This window comes from Panthera leo, assembly GCF_018350215.1.
Source record: "Panthera leo isolate Ple1 chromosome Y unlocalized genomic scaffold, P.leo_Ple1_pat1.1 chrY_random_Un_scaffold_88, whole genome shotgun sequence".
In the NCBI taxonomy this organism is placed as follows: domain Eukaryota; kingdom Metazoa; phylum Chordata; class Mammalia; order Carnivora; family Felidae; genus Panthera; species Panthera leo.
Window position 1 is genome coordinate 163,948 of NW_024962242.1, and position 17,386 is coordinate 181,333.

At 37.4% G+C, this 17,386-nt stretch overlaps 1 protein-coding gene across 4 annotated transcripts in view; it reads left to right on the forward strand.

Annotated features, from left to right (window-relative positions):
• Positions 1-17,386, forward strand: part of LOC122212886 (putative gamma-taxilin 2) — a 60,654-nt gene that overhangs the window by 31,566 nt on the left and 11,702 nt on the right. For 2 of the 4 annotated variants that reach the window (XR_006199346.1, XM_042926872.1), the window contains 2 exons: positions 8,204-8,295; positions 10,403-10,490. Coding sequence is in view for 2 of the 4 variants with exons in the window: in XM_042926872.1 (XP_042782806.1) it covers positions 8,204-8,295; positions 10,403-10,490 (180 nt within the window). In the remaining 2 variants the exon portion in view is untranslated. The remainder of the gene's footprint in view (positions 1-8,203; positions 8,296-10,402; positions 10,491-17,386) is intronic. The other 2 variants (XR_006199345.1, XM_042926873.1) reach the window with 1 other exon arrangement.

Here is a 17,386-nt window from a genome sequence, read left to right on the forward strand (position 1 = left end):
AAATTGAAAGACTGGATATATGTGACATACATCATTCTGCACTAAGGAGAAGCAGGTAGGAGTCTGGGCTTTCAAAGGGAAGGTGTGCAAATCACAGGAAAAAGATAGAGAGTAGATAAAGTGTTTGCAGACAATGGGGCATAGGAATTTTCACAAAAAGGCTTTGCTGAATTCCTCCTTGTTTTACCTGCTTCAATCCCTGTCTTCCACCCCTCGTTCTTATCATAATGTAGTTATCTGTGCAGATTGCTCCTTCCAGGAGCAGCTCCTCCATCTAAGTTGTCTTGAGTCAGCTGAGGGAGACAAGAGGGTCAAAAACTTTTGCTGAGTTGGGACGCCTGGGTGGCTCAGTTGCTTAAGCCACTGACTTCAGCTCGGGTCACGATCTCACAGTTGTGAGCCTGAACCCCACGTCAAGCTCTGCGTTGACAGCTCAGAGCCTGGAGCCTGCTTTGGATTCTGTGTCTGCCTCTCTCTGCCCCTCGCGAGCTCGTGCCTCTCTCTCAATCAATCTCTCTCTCTCTCTCTCTCTCTCTCTCTCTCTCTAAAGAAAAAAAACATTTAAAAAAAATTTAAAAAAAAACAACAACAAACTTTTGCTGAGTCTATTCGGTTGTGACTGTTTTTAACTGGAAATAATCTTTGTGCCAAAGTGGCCCATCTCGGGGCATCCTGCCATTGGCCTCTACAGGAGTTTTCTATATGGTGAGTAAACTTAAGTGCCTTGTATGCAAAGTGTATGTGATATGGCTTATCATTTGTTTTCACATGACTGTCCCAATATTTCAATACAATAAGAAAAGACAAAAGAAAACTGAGAAAGTGAAGAGAAGAAAGAAAAAAAAAGCCTGACCCAAAACGAGAAAAATAAATGAAAAATAAACAAGAGACTATGAACCTGAGTTTAAATGAAAAAAGTAAAATAAAATAAATAAGGAAGCCTGGTCTTATTTCCACCAGAACTGTGGGTGTCATTTGGACACTTGATTTTCAGTACACTTGGTGCTTGTGGGGTGCTGTCGGTGCTGGTCTTCTGGGAGACCAGCCTGCTGCCTCGCTCAGCATCAGTCTTGCCTCTCAGTTGACAGGCAGGGAGCAGCAGGTCCCTCATCCACTGGGGGCTGCTGTGCTGCTCTCTAAAGTCTGACCCTGTTTGTGTTCTGGCAGGCAATGGCACCACTCTAATCTCTTGCCTCATGGACAGGGGATCTTCCACTCCCGGCTCTTCAAATAGTCCTAACAGAAGAGCGAAGGCAGTGTGTTCACAGTGTGCCACAACTCTTCTGTGTTGTTGTTGTTGTTTTTGTTTTTTTTTTTTTGGGGGGGGGGTGGCTGGGATTCAGAACCCAAAGCCTTAATGGACCTGGTCTCACATGGATCCCCACTCCCTCCTGTAGATTAGAGCCTCTCCACACTGTCTGAAATCCTGCCCCTGATAATCAGTCCCCCGCCTGCACAGTGTGCGGAATCTATGGTGTAGCATTGCTAAAAGCGGCAAAAGCTATATTCCCTCTGGATGCACCTCTGTCCCCTGCTGATGGACGGCTTTGTGCTGGGGCTTGGCAGGGTCTTTGGTCCTTGAGATAGTAATATACCCTGTTGCAAAAGTACTCCAGGAAGAGGAATGTTCTCTCCCAATGCACCCCGGGTATCTCTATACCATGCTATGTACCCTGGGACCATTTCTCTCTTCCCCAGGAAGCCACAGCTCTGCTCCTGAGAAAGTCACACACTTCCAAAACCTGAGTTTGAGTTCCAAATGCTGTTTGAAAACAAAACAAAACAAACAGCAAACAAACAAACACCTGTGGCCCTTTTTGTGTATTTTTTGCCCCCAGTCCCATGGTCAGAGAGGGTTTCCTCTTTTGCGAACTCAGCGCCCCTCTTTTTCTCTTCGTTTCGTCTCTCTGTGGAAAGGGTTCCCTCCCTCCATGGCATCACCATTTCTCTGTCACCCAGTTCACTTCCATGCACCTCGCACCTCCCATGTTGTCTCCCTCTGACTCTGGAGATGGTTCTGCCACTCCACACACACATTGCAGATCGATTTCCTGGGTGTTCCTGGGAGTCGACCTCAGGAGAGCTGTGTTCGCCCAAGTCGTATCAGTTCTTTATATATTTCAGGTATTAACCCGTTATCAGATCTGTCACTTGCCCACATCTTCTCCCATCCAGTAGATTGTCTCCTGTTCCTTCGCTGTGCAGAAGCTTGTATTTTGTCATTATCTCAATAGTTTGTTTTGCTTATGTTTTCCTTGCCTCAGGAGACATCGAGGCAGTGTTGCTATGGTAGATGTCAGAGACATTTCTGCCTGGGTCCTGTTGTTAGGAGTGTTATGGTTTCAGGTCTCACACATACTCAGTCCAATTTCAATTGATTTTTGTGTATGGTGAAGAAAGTGGTCCAGGTTCATCCTTCTGCACGTTGCTGTGCAGATTTCCCAGAGCCATTTGTTTTTCTTTTTCCCCCTGAATATTCTTTCCTGCTTAGTGGAAGATTAGTTGGCCGTATAGTTGTGGGTCTATTTCTGGGGTTTCTGTTCTGCCTTATTCATCTGTGCGTGTGCGTGTGCGTGTGCGTGTGCGTGCGTGCATGCCTGTGTGTGTGTTTTGAGCCAGTACCAAATATTTTAAATACTTCAGCTTTGTACTATATCCTGAAATCTGGTATTGGGATGCCTCCTGTTTCTACATCAATATTTATTAGGATTTTTTTTTTTTTTTTTTTTTTTTTTTGTCTATTCAGGGTCTTTGGGGGTTTCCTACCAATTTTGGTATTATTTGTTTTAGTTCTGTGAGGGCTACTGTTGGTAGTCTGATGGGATTGCATTCAATGTGTAGATTGTTTTGGGCAATATGGGCATTTTAGCATGAATGTCTTCCAATCCATGAATATGGAATGTCTTTGGGAATGTCTTTCCATTTAGTTTGGGTCATCGTCAATTTATTACATCAGTGTTTGACAGTGTTTCAAGTAGAGATGTTTTACCCTGCATGGTTAAGTTTATTCACAGCGTTATTTACGTAGTTATTTTTTGGGTAAGATTGTAAATGGTGTTACTTCCTTAATTTCTCTTTCTGCTACTTCGTGTTACTGTAAAGACTCACTTCTGGTATCTGCGTATTAATTTTGTATCCTGCCACTTTCCCTAATTAGTTTATTACTTATACTATTTACTTATTTATTTTTTTGGTCGAGTCTCTAGGATTTTCTATGTATAGGACCTGTCATCTGCAAATAGTGACAGTTTAATTTCTTCTTTTCCCGTGTGGATGCCTCTCATTTCTTTTTCTTGTCTGATTTCTGTGGCTAGGCGTTACAGTAATCATTGATAAGTGGTGAGAGGGGACATCCTTGTCTTCTTCCTGAGGTTACCTGAACTTTCAGCTATTCTGAGTTAATTATTGCGTATGGTGTTCAATGTCCAGCTTCATTCTTGTTTTCGTTTCTTCTTCTTCTTCTTCTTCTTTTTTGTTTAATGTGGCTATTGTTTCCTCAGCATCTTTTGTTGCAGGGGCAGATTTTTGCCCTCCGAATGGCTCGGCACCCTTTGTGGAAAATCATCTGAAAATGTGTTTGAGAAATTATTTCTGTGCTCTTACTTTCATTAATCTTCATGTTTGTCTTCATCCCAACACCACATCATTTTGATTATTGTAGCCTTGTTTTAAGTTTTAAAGTCAGGAGATGTGAGTCATTCAACTGTTTTCTTGTTTTGTTTTGTTTGTTTTGTTTTGTTGTTTCAGTATTTGGCTCTTCTAGTCCCTTGAGATTCCATATCATTTTAGAATGGATCTTTGCACTTTTGTAAAAGAGACACCCCTGGTAATTTGATAGGGACGCATTGAATCTGTAGATCACTTTGGTAATACTGCCTCCTTAACAATGTCCTGATGTTAGTATAGCCATCCCATTTGTCTTTTGGTACGTTTTGTATGGAATATCCTCTTCTACCTGTTTTTCTCTACCTGTTTGTATTTTGGACCTAAGGTGAATCTCTTGCAGGCAGTATGTAGAAGGACCATGTGTTGATCTGCTCATTGAGTTACTTACTAGCATTTTTTTTTTTATTGAGATATAAGTGTTATAACTTGTACAACCTAATGATTAGATACCTGTACACAATGGAAAGTGATCATAATAAATCTAGTTAACATCCATCAACACACATAGTCACAAATTTTATTTGTCTTCTGATGGGAACTTTTAAGATCTTCTGCCTTGTCAGCTGGCAAAGATACGGTACGCTATTTGTCATTACCTGTAGTCAAGATACAGTACATTACATCCTCTGGAGTTATTTATGGAATAAGTGGAAGTTTGCACCGTTTGACCACAGTCACCCATTCTTGGCTCCCCCAACCCTGATTCTGGCCACCACCAGAATTTGTGTTGTTTTTGTTTTAGGACCCACGTGTAGATCAGATCACATAGCATTTGTCTTTCTCTGTCTGACTTGTTTCAGTTAGCGTAATGTCCTCAAGTTCCATGCATGTTGTTGCCAACAGCAGCATTCCCTTACATTTTTATATCTGAATAATATGCCTGCCCTCTCTCATTGGGGGTGTGTGTGTGTGTGTGTGTGTGTGTGTGTGTGTGTGTGTGACTTTTTTATCCATTCATGAATTAGTGGACGCTTAGTGTTTCCCTTTGTTAGCTACTGTAAATAATGCTTTAGGGTACATATATTCTTTAGTTTGAATGTTCATCTCCTTCCCAAAAGACTTACAAGTGGAATATGGAAGTTCTACTACCTTTCATTTTCTGAGAAACCTCGAAAGTAATCACCATAGTGGTTCTCTGGTTCTGTGTGTATTTTAGGCTTGTACTGTTTCTGTTCTTGTTCCACTGGAATTTGGATGGGGATCTCATGACTTGGTAGATTGCCTTGACTAGGATGCACATCCTAAAAATGTTCATTCTTGGGGCACCGGGGTGGCTCAGTCGGTTAAGCATCTGACTGCAGCTCAGGTCGTGATCTCGCGGTGTGTATGAGTTTGAGCCCCATGTCCAGCTCTGTGCTGACAGCTCGGAGCCTGGAGCCTGCTTCAGAATCTGCGCCTCCCTCTCCCTCTGCCCCTCCCCTGCTCGCGCCCTGTCTCTCTCCCTCTCACACACAAAAATAAATAAACATAATTTTTTAAAATGTTGATTCTTCTACCCTCATGAGCATGGAATCTCTTTCCATTTATTTGTATCTTATTCATTTTTTTTTCCATTGGTGTCTTATAGTTTTCAGTGCAGGTCTTTCATCTCTGTGTTTAAATTTATTCTGAGATATTTTATTATTTTTAGTGTAACTGTAAAAGGGGTTGTTTTCCCAATTCCTCCTTGGATAGAAAGAAACACAGCTGATTTTGGTATACTAATTTCACAGTTTGTAACTTTACTGATTCAGGTATTAGTGCTAGAAGTTTGTTGGTGGACTCATTAGGCTTCTCTATACATATGATATAATGTCATCTATAATTAGGGATCCTTACTTTTTCCTTTCCAATTTGGATTATTTTATTATTATTTGTTTTCTTGTCTAATTGCTTGTCCAGGATTTCTGATAGTCTATAGAGTTAAAAGTGGTGAGAGTGGGCATCCTTGTCTTTTTCCAGATCTTAGAGGAATAGCTGTCAGCTTTCCACCTTGGGCTATGATGTTAGGTGTGGGCTTGTCATATATGGTCTTCATTGCAGTGAGGTGTCTTTCCTGCAAACCACTTTGTCAACAGTGTTTATCTCATAAATGGATGTTGATGTTTCTGCATTTATTGTGATGATCACACGATTTTTATCCTTTATTTTATTATCGTAGTGTAGCTTTGATTTGTGAATGTCAAACCATCCTTGTATTCTTGGAATAAATCCCACTTGATCATAGTATATGTTTCGTTGATTGTATCGTTGAATTTGGTTTGTTAATATTTTGTTGAGGAGTTTTGCATCTCTGTTGCTCAGGGATATTGGCATGTGATTTCCTTCCCTGTTGTGTCCTTGTCTAGTTTTGCTGTCACAGTAAGACTTTGCCTCATGAAAATGAGATTGGAAATGTTCCCTCATCAGTTTTTTTTTTTTTTTTTGAAAGAGATTGAGGTATATAGTGTTAATTTTCTAAAATTTGGATTGAATTCAACGTTGAAGCCATGGGTCCTAGAGTTTAGTTTGTGGAGAAATTGTTAATAACCGAGTCAGTCTTATTATTTGAAATTTGTGTTTTCATATTTTCTGTTCCTTTGTCATTGTGCTCTTGGGTTATCTTTTCTAGGAATTTATCCATTTCTTCTAGGTTGACCTATTCTTTTGCTCTACAATTGTGCATGATAGTCTCATAATCCTTTGTATTCTGTGGTATGTGTTGTAATGTCTCCTTCGTTTCTGATTTTTTTTGAGTTCTGTAGTGTACTTGGTTAGTGTAGCTAAATTTGCCGTTTGTTTTTAAGAACATTAGCTGTCCCTAATCTTTTCTACTGCCTTTGTAGTCGCTATTCCTTTTAGTCCACTCTGATCTGCGTTATTTCCTTCCTTCTACTAACTTTGGGCTTTGTTTATTCCTTTTTCCCCTAGTTCCTTGAGGTATAAAGTAGGTGGTTCACTTGGGCTCTGTGTCTTGATATAGGTATTTATTACTATGAACTTCCCTAGTAGGAATGTTTTTGCTGCATCAAATTTTGGTATGTTGTTTATCCACTTTAATTTGTCAGAAGGTTTTTTTTTTTATTTCTTTAGACTTCTTTGTTTATTTCTTTAGATTTCCATTGGTTTTTCACTTTGTGATGTTTAATCTCCACACATTTGTGAATTCGGTTTTCCTCTCTCATTACTTTGTAAATACATTGTGCCGCTTCCCTCTAGCCTACACACAGTTTCTGCTGAAATGTCTGCTGATTGTTTTATGGGGATTCCCTTGTACATACCGGGTGTTTTTGTTTGTTTGTTTGTTTGTTTGTTTTTTCACTTGTTGCTTTTAGACGCTCTCCTTGTCTTTAATTTGAAAGTTTATTTATGTTTATCGTATGGGTCTCTTTGAATTGTTACTTGGAACACTGCCGGCTTTCTGTATCTGGATGTCTATATCCTTCCCCAGGTTTGGGAAGTTTGGAGCTGCTGTTTCTTCGATATGTTTTCTGCCCCTTTCTCAATATCTTCTCCTCTGGGACCCTTATTATGTGAATGTTGGTGAGCTTGGTGTGCCTTAAAGCTGTTTTTAATTCTTTTTTCTTTTGGCTTCTCTGATTGGGTTAGCTATCCCAGGAAAGACTAAATATAGAAACGTATGTTGATTCTTACATAATTATACCCCTTTTCGGTTTGAAGTGCAGTGTTTGATCTAAAAAGGATCATATTACACCTTCTGTCTCTCTTTTGATGTCATAATATCAAAGAGAAAACAAACTTTTTGTTAAGCTCAGCTTTCACTTGGCAGCTATTTTCTTTTATATGTTTTACTCTATTGAATTTTATTATGAAAATGCAAGATTTTTCCATAAGCCTGAAATTTCTGATGAAATTATTTGCATTTTAAAAGTGCTAAACTCTTATTGCTTAGGGATAAAATGATTTAATTAACTCTTTGACAGATTTGGTAAGTTGAGAGACTAGCTGTTTTTAGGAGAACTTTATGTATGCTGACAGTAGGCTCCTAGCCTGTTTCAAACTCCTTGAAAAATAAAACACAGAAAAGCTCCTTGAAGCATACTTGGGAAATATGTAACTACTAAGTGTAATTAGAACCTGCCTACTTTATTTACACTACAGTTTTGAACAAAATAAAAGTACACACATACACCCTTCATTGTAATGACTTAGCATTGAACTTCTTATTTCATTGTGAATTTTCTCTGTGCGATGGGTTGTTCCACACAAGTTAGCAGTATTTTTCGTGTAATGAAATGTTGGTTGAATTGAAATACCACTTCTAAGAATCTTTTTCTAATATAGTTTGTATTTTATATCAGGCTGCTGCTGCTTCTTTTTTTTTTTTTTTTTTCCTGTATTTATGTGTAAGCAGGGGGAGTGTTGAGAGAGGGGGCGTTGGAAAATCCCACTGGGGCTTCATCTCACAACCACAGTATCATGAGCTAAGCTCTTATCAGGAGTCAGAGGCTTAACCAACTGAGCCACCCAAGTGCCCCAGACTTGTTTCTTTTTATAGACAGTTTATCTAATAACATCATGAATATATGTATATAAGTATATTAATTATTGTCTTCAGCTAAAATCAATGAAACAGATACGTTTGGTCCTGGAGATGATGATGAAATCCAGTTTGATGATATTGGAGATGACGATGAAGACATTGATGATGTAAGTAGTGGATAAAACCTTGTGTTTATTATTTCTTTTATTTATGAATTACATACAAAGAAACCTTTAATCTGGGAATGTTGAACACTTAAATTCGGTATCTTGTTGAGATCACTCCTTTCATTTGAAAGTTCATTAATGTTCTGAAACCATCTAGTTACACATTTCTTTTCTCTGAGAAACCTTACAGGCCTTTGAAGCATTTCTTTCTGAAAAGAGCAATATTATTTCCTCTAACATAGATACTTCATGATGATAACTTGCTTTAATGAGAGGTAACTATTAAGAAATGTAGCAGTTTTGAGAATGTACCTTCTCCTAGATGAAATACTAGCATGTAAAAAGCTGGTTCTTGTTTGAACCAGCTTGCTGAAGCATTCAAATTGCAATATACTTCAAACCGGAGGTCTGTTGTCAACTTAATGTATTGGGATTACAATTTTATCACGTATCAGTGTTGTGTGGAACGTGGTTATTTCTCTTAGTGATAAAGCAGTTAGAGCAATAAAAGTAATAATGAATGTCTCACTGTTTTGCTGTTACTGTATGTAAATAAAATTCATCCTGATTTTCTTGGCATGTGTGGATGAAATAATTGGGATGGTGATATATCTTAGATTTCTATCAGGCTTAGACTTTTTTTTTTTTAATACCTCTGTAATAAAAAAGTAATTCAGAGACCACAAATCCAAAAATATTAGTGTTAAGTCTTGGATTTAATACTTGGAATTTAAAAATGTGTAGAGCATTTATTCCTGTCAAATACTGTGCAGCACAATTAGTAGAGTTGTTCAAAAATACAAAGCCAGTCTTTGGTAAGTGTAAGTTGAGCACCACACATGATGCTGATGCTGCTGTCACGTTGGTAATCATTGATCTAGATCGGGGATTTCCAGATCTTTTCATCACCAACAAAGCCCTTTATTTTATTAAGAGCATTTTCAGACATTCAGAGAAGTTGGAAGTTTTCGAAGTGAAACGAACGCCTTTACATATAGTACCAAGATTAGACAATTTACATTTTTCTATACTTGATCTACCAGACCAGTCCTTCTATTCAGCTACAGCTCCATAGTATTTTTTAATATATTTCCAAATCATTTAGATTATTTCCATGAATTGAAGAAAATTGAGTACATACCTCCAGTGTAGCTTTTTACCAGATTTTTTTTTTTACCATGTATTTATGCATTTTTAAACATAGGGTACTATTTAATGAAAGTTGTATACATTTTAGGGGCACCTGGGTGGCTCAGTTGGTTATGCGTCCGATCTCTCAGTTCGTGGGTTCGAGCCCCACATTGGGCTCTGTGCTGATGGCTCAGAGCCTGGCGCCTGCCTCAGATTTTGTGTCTCCCTGTCTCTCTGCTCCTCCCCTGCTCATGCTCTCTCTTTGTCTCTCAATAATAAATAAACGTTTAAAAAAATTTTGAAAAAGTTGGATACATTTTAAAACATACCTAGAAGTAGGAAATAAAAAAGGATGAAGAAGAACATAATTGTTAAAATTTTCTTTATGTACCTTATTTGTGGACCATGAGCCAGAGTATTCTTATGACTAAATTAATCCTCTGACAGTAGGGTGATTATTTTCTGTGCCAAAACTTAATGTAACAATTGCATTGTGCATTAAGGACAGATATGAACTTTTTGACAGCTGAGTTAGGTTCAAAGGCTAGGTAGGAGCTGAAGTAGAAGTGTATGTGAATATGAAGAGGATATTTTGGCCTAGGACCCGACTTTCCTAATTTTTAATTTTTAAGGTACTTACAATTTAATTTTTAATATAATTTAATTTTTAATTTTTAAGGCGCTTATACTTCCACATGTGTGTTCCCACTCTCAAAATGTAAGATCTCAAGTCACCAGCATGAAAATAGAGAAGGAGATTGTAAATGTCATTGAGAATAATTTGCATAACATAACATTCTCAGAGAGTTCATAATGACTGCAACAGACAGGAATTGAGAAATACCTAGTATATAAAATTTTTCATTCAAAGGCTTTATATTTCAGATAGTATAAAGGGTCCTTATTATGCAGTAGACTATTTATTGTATTATAAGAATTAGTTTTCAGTGGATTTCATGTTTTTTTTCACTTACAGATCTAAATTGAACATGGTTTCTGAGGATTGTTCTACAATTTGGATTTTGGCTATCACACCTGTTAAAAGAAGACTAAAACATCATTTAGTATGAATGTATTTTGTTAAGACATGCTGATCTATTTTCATTGTGTAAAAGGATTATATTTCTCTAAAAACTGACTTAGCTGAATTATTTAAGTGAAATTTTATTGTTTGGATATAATGGAACTTAGGGGGAAAAGACTGTAATACCTGCTGTTAAACAGTAGAAAGAAACGAAGAAGAAGTGTCTTTTCCACTGTGACTATTTTATTGTAGTTAATAGGTGTTTTGAATAAATTGCCTTATCATCATAGGTTTTGGTAAACCATGTTCCAGCTAGTATGTTAACAGAATCTTTATGTATATTCGAGTTACCTAGATGTTCTGTAAGATTTTTGATATAATTTAAGGAAGGTGGAAGTCCACATTTAAAGTCAAGAAAGGGGGCTATTTTCATATTTATGTGGCCATATGTATTTCATTCTAAGCTTGATAACTTACACATTATTTTCATCATTTTATGTTGCCACCATCATAAAAAAAAAAAAAAAAAAAAAAAAAGCATTTCCGAATTGCATTTTTAGGACATCGGTTTAAATAACATTTTTCAATTTGTAATGTTAGTAGTTGCAAAAATTCAGGGCTAGGAAACCTGGTTATCTTTATATTTGAAGTATTGACATATAAGTTGGTAGTGTTTTTACTTAATATTTATAGAAAATTTTTCAAATAAGATAGCTCTGATTGTGAAATAAGTAGGATATTTCTTACACAGGAAAGGTTATGTTAACATATGTGATTTATTGTCAAAGTCATATGCATTGTAACTCATAATTTTGGACTTTATGAGCAATTAAATTACAATGTATAATGAAAAACTAATTTTATAGTAACTTCCATAAAGTAAGTTTTTCTTAAAGTATCCCTTAGCTGGGGTAGCGGGAACCAGCACTGAGAAATATAATAAAATGTGTTGTTGAGTGTATTTTTCCTTGCTTTGTTATTGGTGTATTTTATTTTATGTAGCAACTTCTGTGTGTATTTTAGTAGGAGTTTAGATCATAATCTTTCTATTTGACCTTCTGTTTATTTCAGAGTTATCAACTGTAATAAGGTGAAACCACTATAAGGTAGTGGTTAGTTACCACTACTAAGGTACTACCACTACTAAGGTAGTTACCACTACCACTGTTAAAGCTTACACCACATTAATGGAAAGGATTCATCAGGTAGTTTGTAAAGCATAGTTATTTTCCCGAGGAGTTTTTAGCAATGAGTAAATACACTTTGACCTGGTTTCAAAATTATAAATATAACAAATAGAGAGGAGAATAAACTTTCGTATTGTTTCATCTCACTTTGCCATAATTTTACTTCCTAAATGTTACAACTTGAGCCAAATCTGATGCCAGAATACATACATAGTTAAATCTAAGAATAAGAAATGAAAATGCACAAATGTAGTTCATGGTTCTTTTCTGTGAAGTTCCTGAACATTTATCAAAGGTGGAATGTGTCTGAGACTGAGGAATTGTTTTTAATACTGTAAAGAAAATATCTGTGAAGAATTGAGTTACGAATTGTCTTCCAAGTAATCAAAACTTGCCTGATATATGTAGCCTTTTATACATAAAAGGATGCTATTGAATTTACATATTCCTCAACATTCTGCCAGGAATGTCAGAACTTTCATATGTGATGCAGTTTGTGTTAAGTAGAGAGCCACTCAAAACATCTTTTTTCTTACTTGTTCCTGTAACAAATATAGTTTGTCTAAAGATTTTCCTTGTGTAAATTACACCAGTATTTGTGTTTGCTAGTTGTTATGGTCTGATTGTGCAGTCCTTAAAATTCTTCTGTTGAAACCTTAACATGGTTAAGATGATGATGGTATTAGGAAGAGTGTCCTTTAGGAGGTATTAGGGTCAGTGTTACAAAGAAAGTTTCAGAAGGCGCTCAGCAGAACACAAACAGGAACGACTGGCATGTGCATCCTGGACTTCCAGTATTCACAGCTGTGAGAAATAAAATTCTGCTGTTACAAGCCATCCAGTCTGTAGGATTTTGTTATACCCTGAAAAGACCAAGATTCTGATGATACAGAATTTCTTTCTTGCTGGTCAGGAACAGTCCAGCTTAATGTTTCATCTTGAAGAATACAGAATCATAATTAAACCGTTAGTTGGATTAAAGTTGTAGCTCAGGTACAGGATTCCAGGATTCCATGAGAGAGTTTTCCATTTTTTTGTGATGTATTCTTGATGAATGTTGTTTATAAACCTATCTTTCATCTAGACTATACAAATTGTCAGCATACGACTTCAAAGTACTCACATAATACTTTTTATTTTTGTAGGCTCAGTAGTGGTTCCCCATTTTATTTCTGACTTTAGAAATTTGAGTCTTAGTTCTTTTTTCTTAGTCCATACAGCTAAAGGTTAGTCAGCGTTATTGATCTTTAAAAAAAAAGTTTGTTTATTTTTGAGAGAGAGAGAGAGAGAGAGACAGAGAGAGAGAGAGAGAGAGAGAGAGAGAGAGAGAGAGAGAGGCACTGAGCACAAGGTGGGGAGGGGCAGAGAGAGAGGGAGATGCAGATCCTGAAGCAGGGTCCAGGCTCTGAGCTGTCAGCATGAACCGTGAGATCTTGACCTGAACCCAATTTGCATGATTAACTGACTAGGCTACCCAGGTGCCCCAGTTGATCTTTTTGAAAACCAACTTTTGGTTTCAGTGATTTTCTCTATTAGTTTTTTTCTCTTTCACTTAACGTCTAATCTTTATTTTCTTCTTTGTAGCTTTAGGTTTTTCTTTTTCTGGTTAGTTAAGGTATAAAATCAGATCATTGATATGAGACCTTTTCTGCTTATTATGTTAAGGATTTATAACTAAATTTTCCCCCTTTTACTGATTTTGCTGTGGCTTGTATGCTGTAGTTTCACTTTAATTTGTTATTAAGTATTTTATGTTGTGATTTGTACTTTGATCCTTTGGTCGTTTTGTGTGTGTGTGTGTGTGTGTGTGTGTGTGTGTGTGTGTGTGAAGTATTATGGCTTTCTTAATGTTTATTTTTATTAGTTTTGGTAGAGAGTGCACACAAGCGGGGGAGGGGCAGAGAGAAGGGGGAACAGAGGATCTGAAGCAGCTCTTACCTGACAGCAGCAAGCCTGATGCGGTGCTTGAGGCCAACGTGGGTCTTCATTCCACTAACCCTGAGATCATGACCTAAGCCCAACTTGGAGCCTTAGTGGACTGAGCCACTCAGGTGCCCTAATCCTTTGGTAGTTTAATAGCATGTTGTTTGACTTCCACAATTTTGGTATGCAGGACTCTGTATTATAAAATAGTCAAATATCATGTTATATAATTACCATTTATTTTGTTTGCATCTGAGGTTCTTCTATATGCATATTCATTTCAATACAATATTTAAGGTGCAATCAACCTCATCTAATTCAACACAGATTTAACTTGAAGATGGAATTCTCTAAGTTGCTTAAATTTCCTTTGTACGATGACTGTAAGAATGTTCAAGTGTTCTATAATCTTAGTAGTAGTTTAGAGTTTAAATATTGATAGGTCTGGTCATTTTATTCTCTTGTCCTTAATATACCTTTTTGCCATAGTATTTTAATACCAACTTAAATAAGATGTGTTCTTTCCTATTATAGTTGGAGTAATAAAGTCAGATGCAGACTATTTGCAATTCAAAAATATTAGGGGTGCCTGGGTAGCTCAGTTGGTTGAGCATCTGACTTTGGCTCAGGTCATGATCTCACGGTTTGTGAGTTTGAGCCCCATGTCAGGTTCTGTGCTGAGAGCGCAGAGCCTGGAGCCTGCTTTGGATTCTGTGTGTCTCTCTCTCTCCCTGCCCTTCCCCTGCTCATGTTCATGCTCTGTCTTTTTCAACTCTCAAAAACAAATAAAAACATTAAAAAATGAAAAAATAAAGTATTAAACAGCTCCTGCATCAGTTGGCTGTTTTTTGGTTTTTGATTTACAGGATCCTCTGTTGTTCATACTTCAAACGACTTTCTTTCTGTTTTTACGTTTATTTATTTATTTTTTTAGAGAGAAGCAGTGCAGTTGGGGGGAGGGAGGAAAAGAGAGAAAGAGAGAGAATCCCAAGAATCCCATGAGATCATGATCTGAGCCAAAATGAAGAGTTGGATGCTTAACTGACTGAGCCACCCAGGTTTCCCAGGTCATTAGTTTCTAATGAGAAACTGACAATCCTAAATTACTAAAATGAAAATACTATTTTATGTCATTCAATATATATGTTAAGGTCTGTTAGTGAAATGTATATTTTGGCCAACTTTTTATAACTTTTATCAGGACAGTCCTTTTCAGTATGTGTTTTGCTCTGTTTACGTGGAGGGTCACAAAATAGGAAGAAAATCAGAGTAAAAGTCCTGTTGCTATCTTAAGATACGAGGTTGTTAGGTAGAGGTTTAGTTGGATTTTCAAAGGTCCAAATAGGTTTTATCTTCTCTTTGACCCACCTACTAGATAACTGATAGAGATTTTATTTCTTTTATTTTTTTCTTCCAAGATTTTATTCAAATTCTAGCTAATTAACACAGTAATACTTATTTTTGAGAGAGAGAGAGAGCCCGAGAGGGAGAGGGGCAGAAAGAAAGGGAGAGCAAGAATCCCAGGCAGGCTTCAGGCTGTCAGCACAGACCCTGACTAGGGTCTGTGAGATCATGATCTGAGCTGCAATCTAGAGTCGGATGCTTAACTGACTGAGCCTCTTTCTTCCCCCCCCTCCCCCTGCCTCTCCCCCCCTCCCCCTCCCCCTCCCCCTCTCCCCCTCCCCCTCCCTCCCCTCCCTCTCCCTCCCCTCCCTCTCCCTCCCCTCCCTCTCCCCCTCCCCCCCTCCCCCTCCCCCTCTCCCTCTCCCCCTCCCCCTCTCTCCCTCCCTCTCCCTCCCCTCCCCTCCCCCTCCCGCTCTCTCTCCCTCTCCCTCCCTCCCTCTCTCCCTCCCTTCCACAGTTTTTTTGACAAATAGTTTCTTTTTTATTGCTGAAGGTTAGTTGACATACATGTTATATTCGTTTCAGATATATTATTCAGTATGATATTTCAACAATTCTATTAATTACTCTATAATCACAATCTGTCACCATGCAATGTTATTGCAGTATTTTGACTATATTCCATGTTGGGTATTTTCACCCAAGTGACTTTATTCTATAATTGGAAGTTTGCACCTCTTAGTCCCCTTGACCTATTTCACTCCTCCTGCTCCCTACCCCCTCCCAACTTCTCTTCTTGAAATCAAGAGTTTGTTCTGTATATTTTATTGTTTGTTTGGTTTTGGTTTTGGGTGGTACTTGTTTTGTTTCCGTATATAAGTGAAACCATGTGGTATTTATCTTGTGCTTTCTGAATTCTTTCATTTAGCATAAGAGCCTCTATTCTATGTTCATAACTGTTTCTGGAAATGAAAATGGCAAACATTTTTTTTTGTTGCTGAGTAATATTCAGTTGTGTGTTTATGGCATATATATGGTTACACACATATATAACATTTAAACGTTTTTGAATATAATTGACATGCAATGTGACATTAGTTTCAAATGGAGAACACAGTGATTCAACAATTCCATATGTTATGCTATGCTTACCACAAGTGCAGTTACTATCTGTCACCATATAACTGTGTTCTTTTTGTTGTGCCTTTCATCCCTGTGGCTTACTTATTCCATAACTGAAAGCCTGTGCCTCCCACGGCCCTTCTCTTATTTTCCACAGTCACTATCCCATCCCCTTTTGTAACCGTCAGTTTTATTCTATGTTTGTCGGTCTGATTGTGCCTTTTGCTTATTAATTTTTGTTTTTTTAGATCCCACATGTAAGTGAAGTTATATGGTATTTTCATTTTCTGTCTGATTTGTTTCACTTAACCATAATACCCTAGGTCTAGGTCCATATTGTCATAAATGTCAGGATTCCACATCCTTTTTTGTGTGTGGCTGGATAGATGTATCACTTCTTTATCTATTTATCTATTGACAAATAGATATTTATCTATTGATAGACATTAGAATCCTTCCTTATGTTTTCTATTTTAAATAATGCTGCCATAAACATAAGGGTGAAAATATGTTTAAATTTTTTATTTTCAGTACATTAAATTAACTCCTAAAAACAATCTAAAAGTGTACAGTTTTGCCTTCTTAAAAAAAATACTAAAAAAACATTTTAAAACCCCCAGCAGAATCTTGGCGTTTATAATTCAAAATCAGATTACCAGAATATTAAATATTTTAAAAAACTATGTCTTTTAAAAATATTTATAAAGTTACATTCAGTTTTGTGGAATTGTCATGAAAGAATGGCTCAAAACTGGGAATGTTCCTTCATTCCTACAAATAAAACCTGACCAATACAATCTGTGAAGATTCTTGAATACGTGAGGTGTTCGATGTAAGTATCAAAGCCTTCACCTTCCTTCGTGTAAGAACTTAATGCATATGAGGGGTTGGTTGTAGTTCCTGGGGCTGACTGATGGCGCATTGAGCTTTCCTCCACCTAGAACAGTGTAGCAAGAACAGTTGGACCTTTGGGCTCCAACTCCAAGTATGTGGTTTGGAGAGCATTGTTAAAGACTTTTTCATTCAGAACTTTGGGACTTTGAAAATTGAGCATCTTCAGAACCCATGGTTTTAAATGTCACCTGACTCATTCTTTGGGAGTAATCTGCATTTTGGGAAGGACATCCACCTGCTCAGTTTCCACAGGTCCATCCTCTGGGAAGGAGACCGTTTCCCTTTTAAACCTCAATATAAAAACTCAATATATATGCCATCAGTAACCATTATGTAAAACTGTCAAGGCATCAAATAACCCACCACAGAAGCAGGAAGACTACAAAATGATGAGGAGTGAGGAGAGCAACCTGAGTCCACTGGGCCAGCACTTCTCAGGGACACTGGAATGAGCCCAGAGCACGGG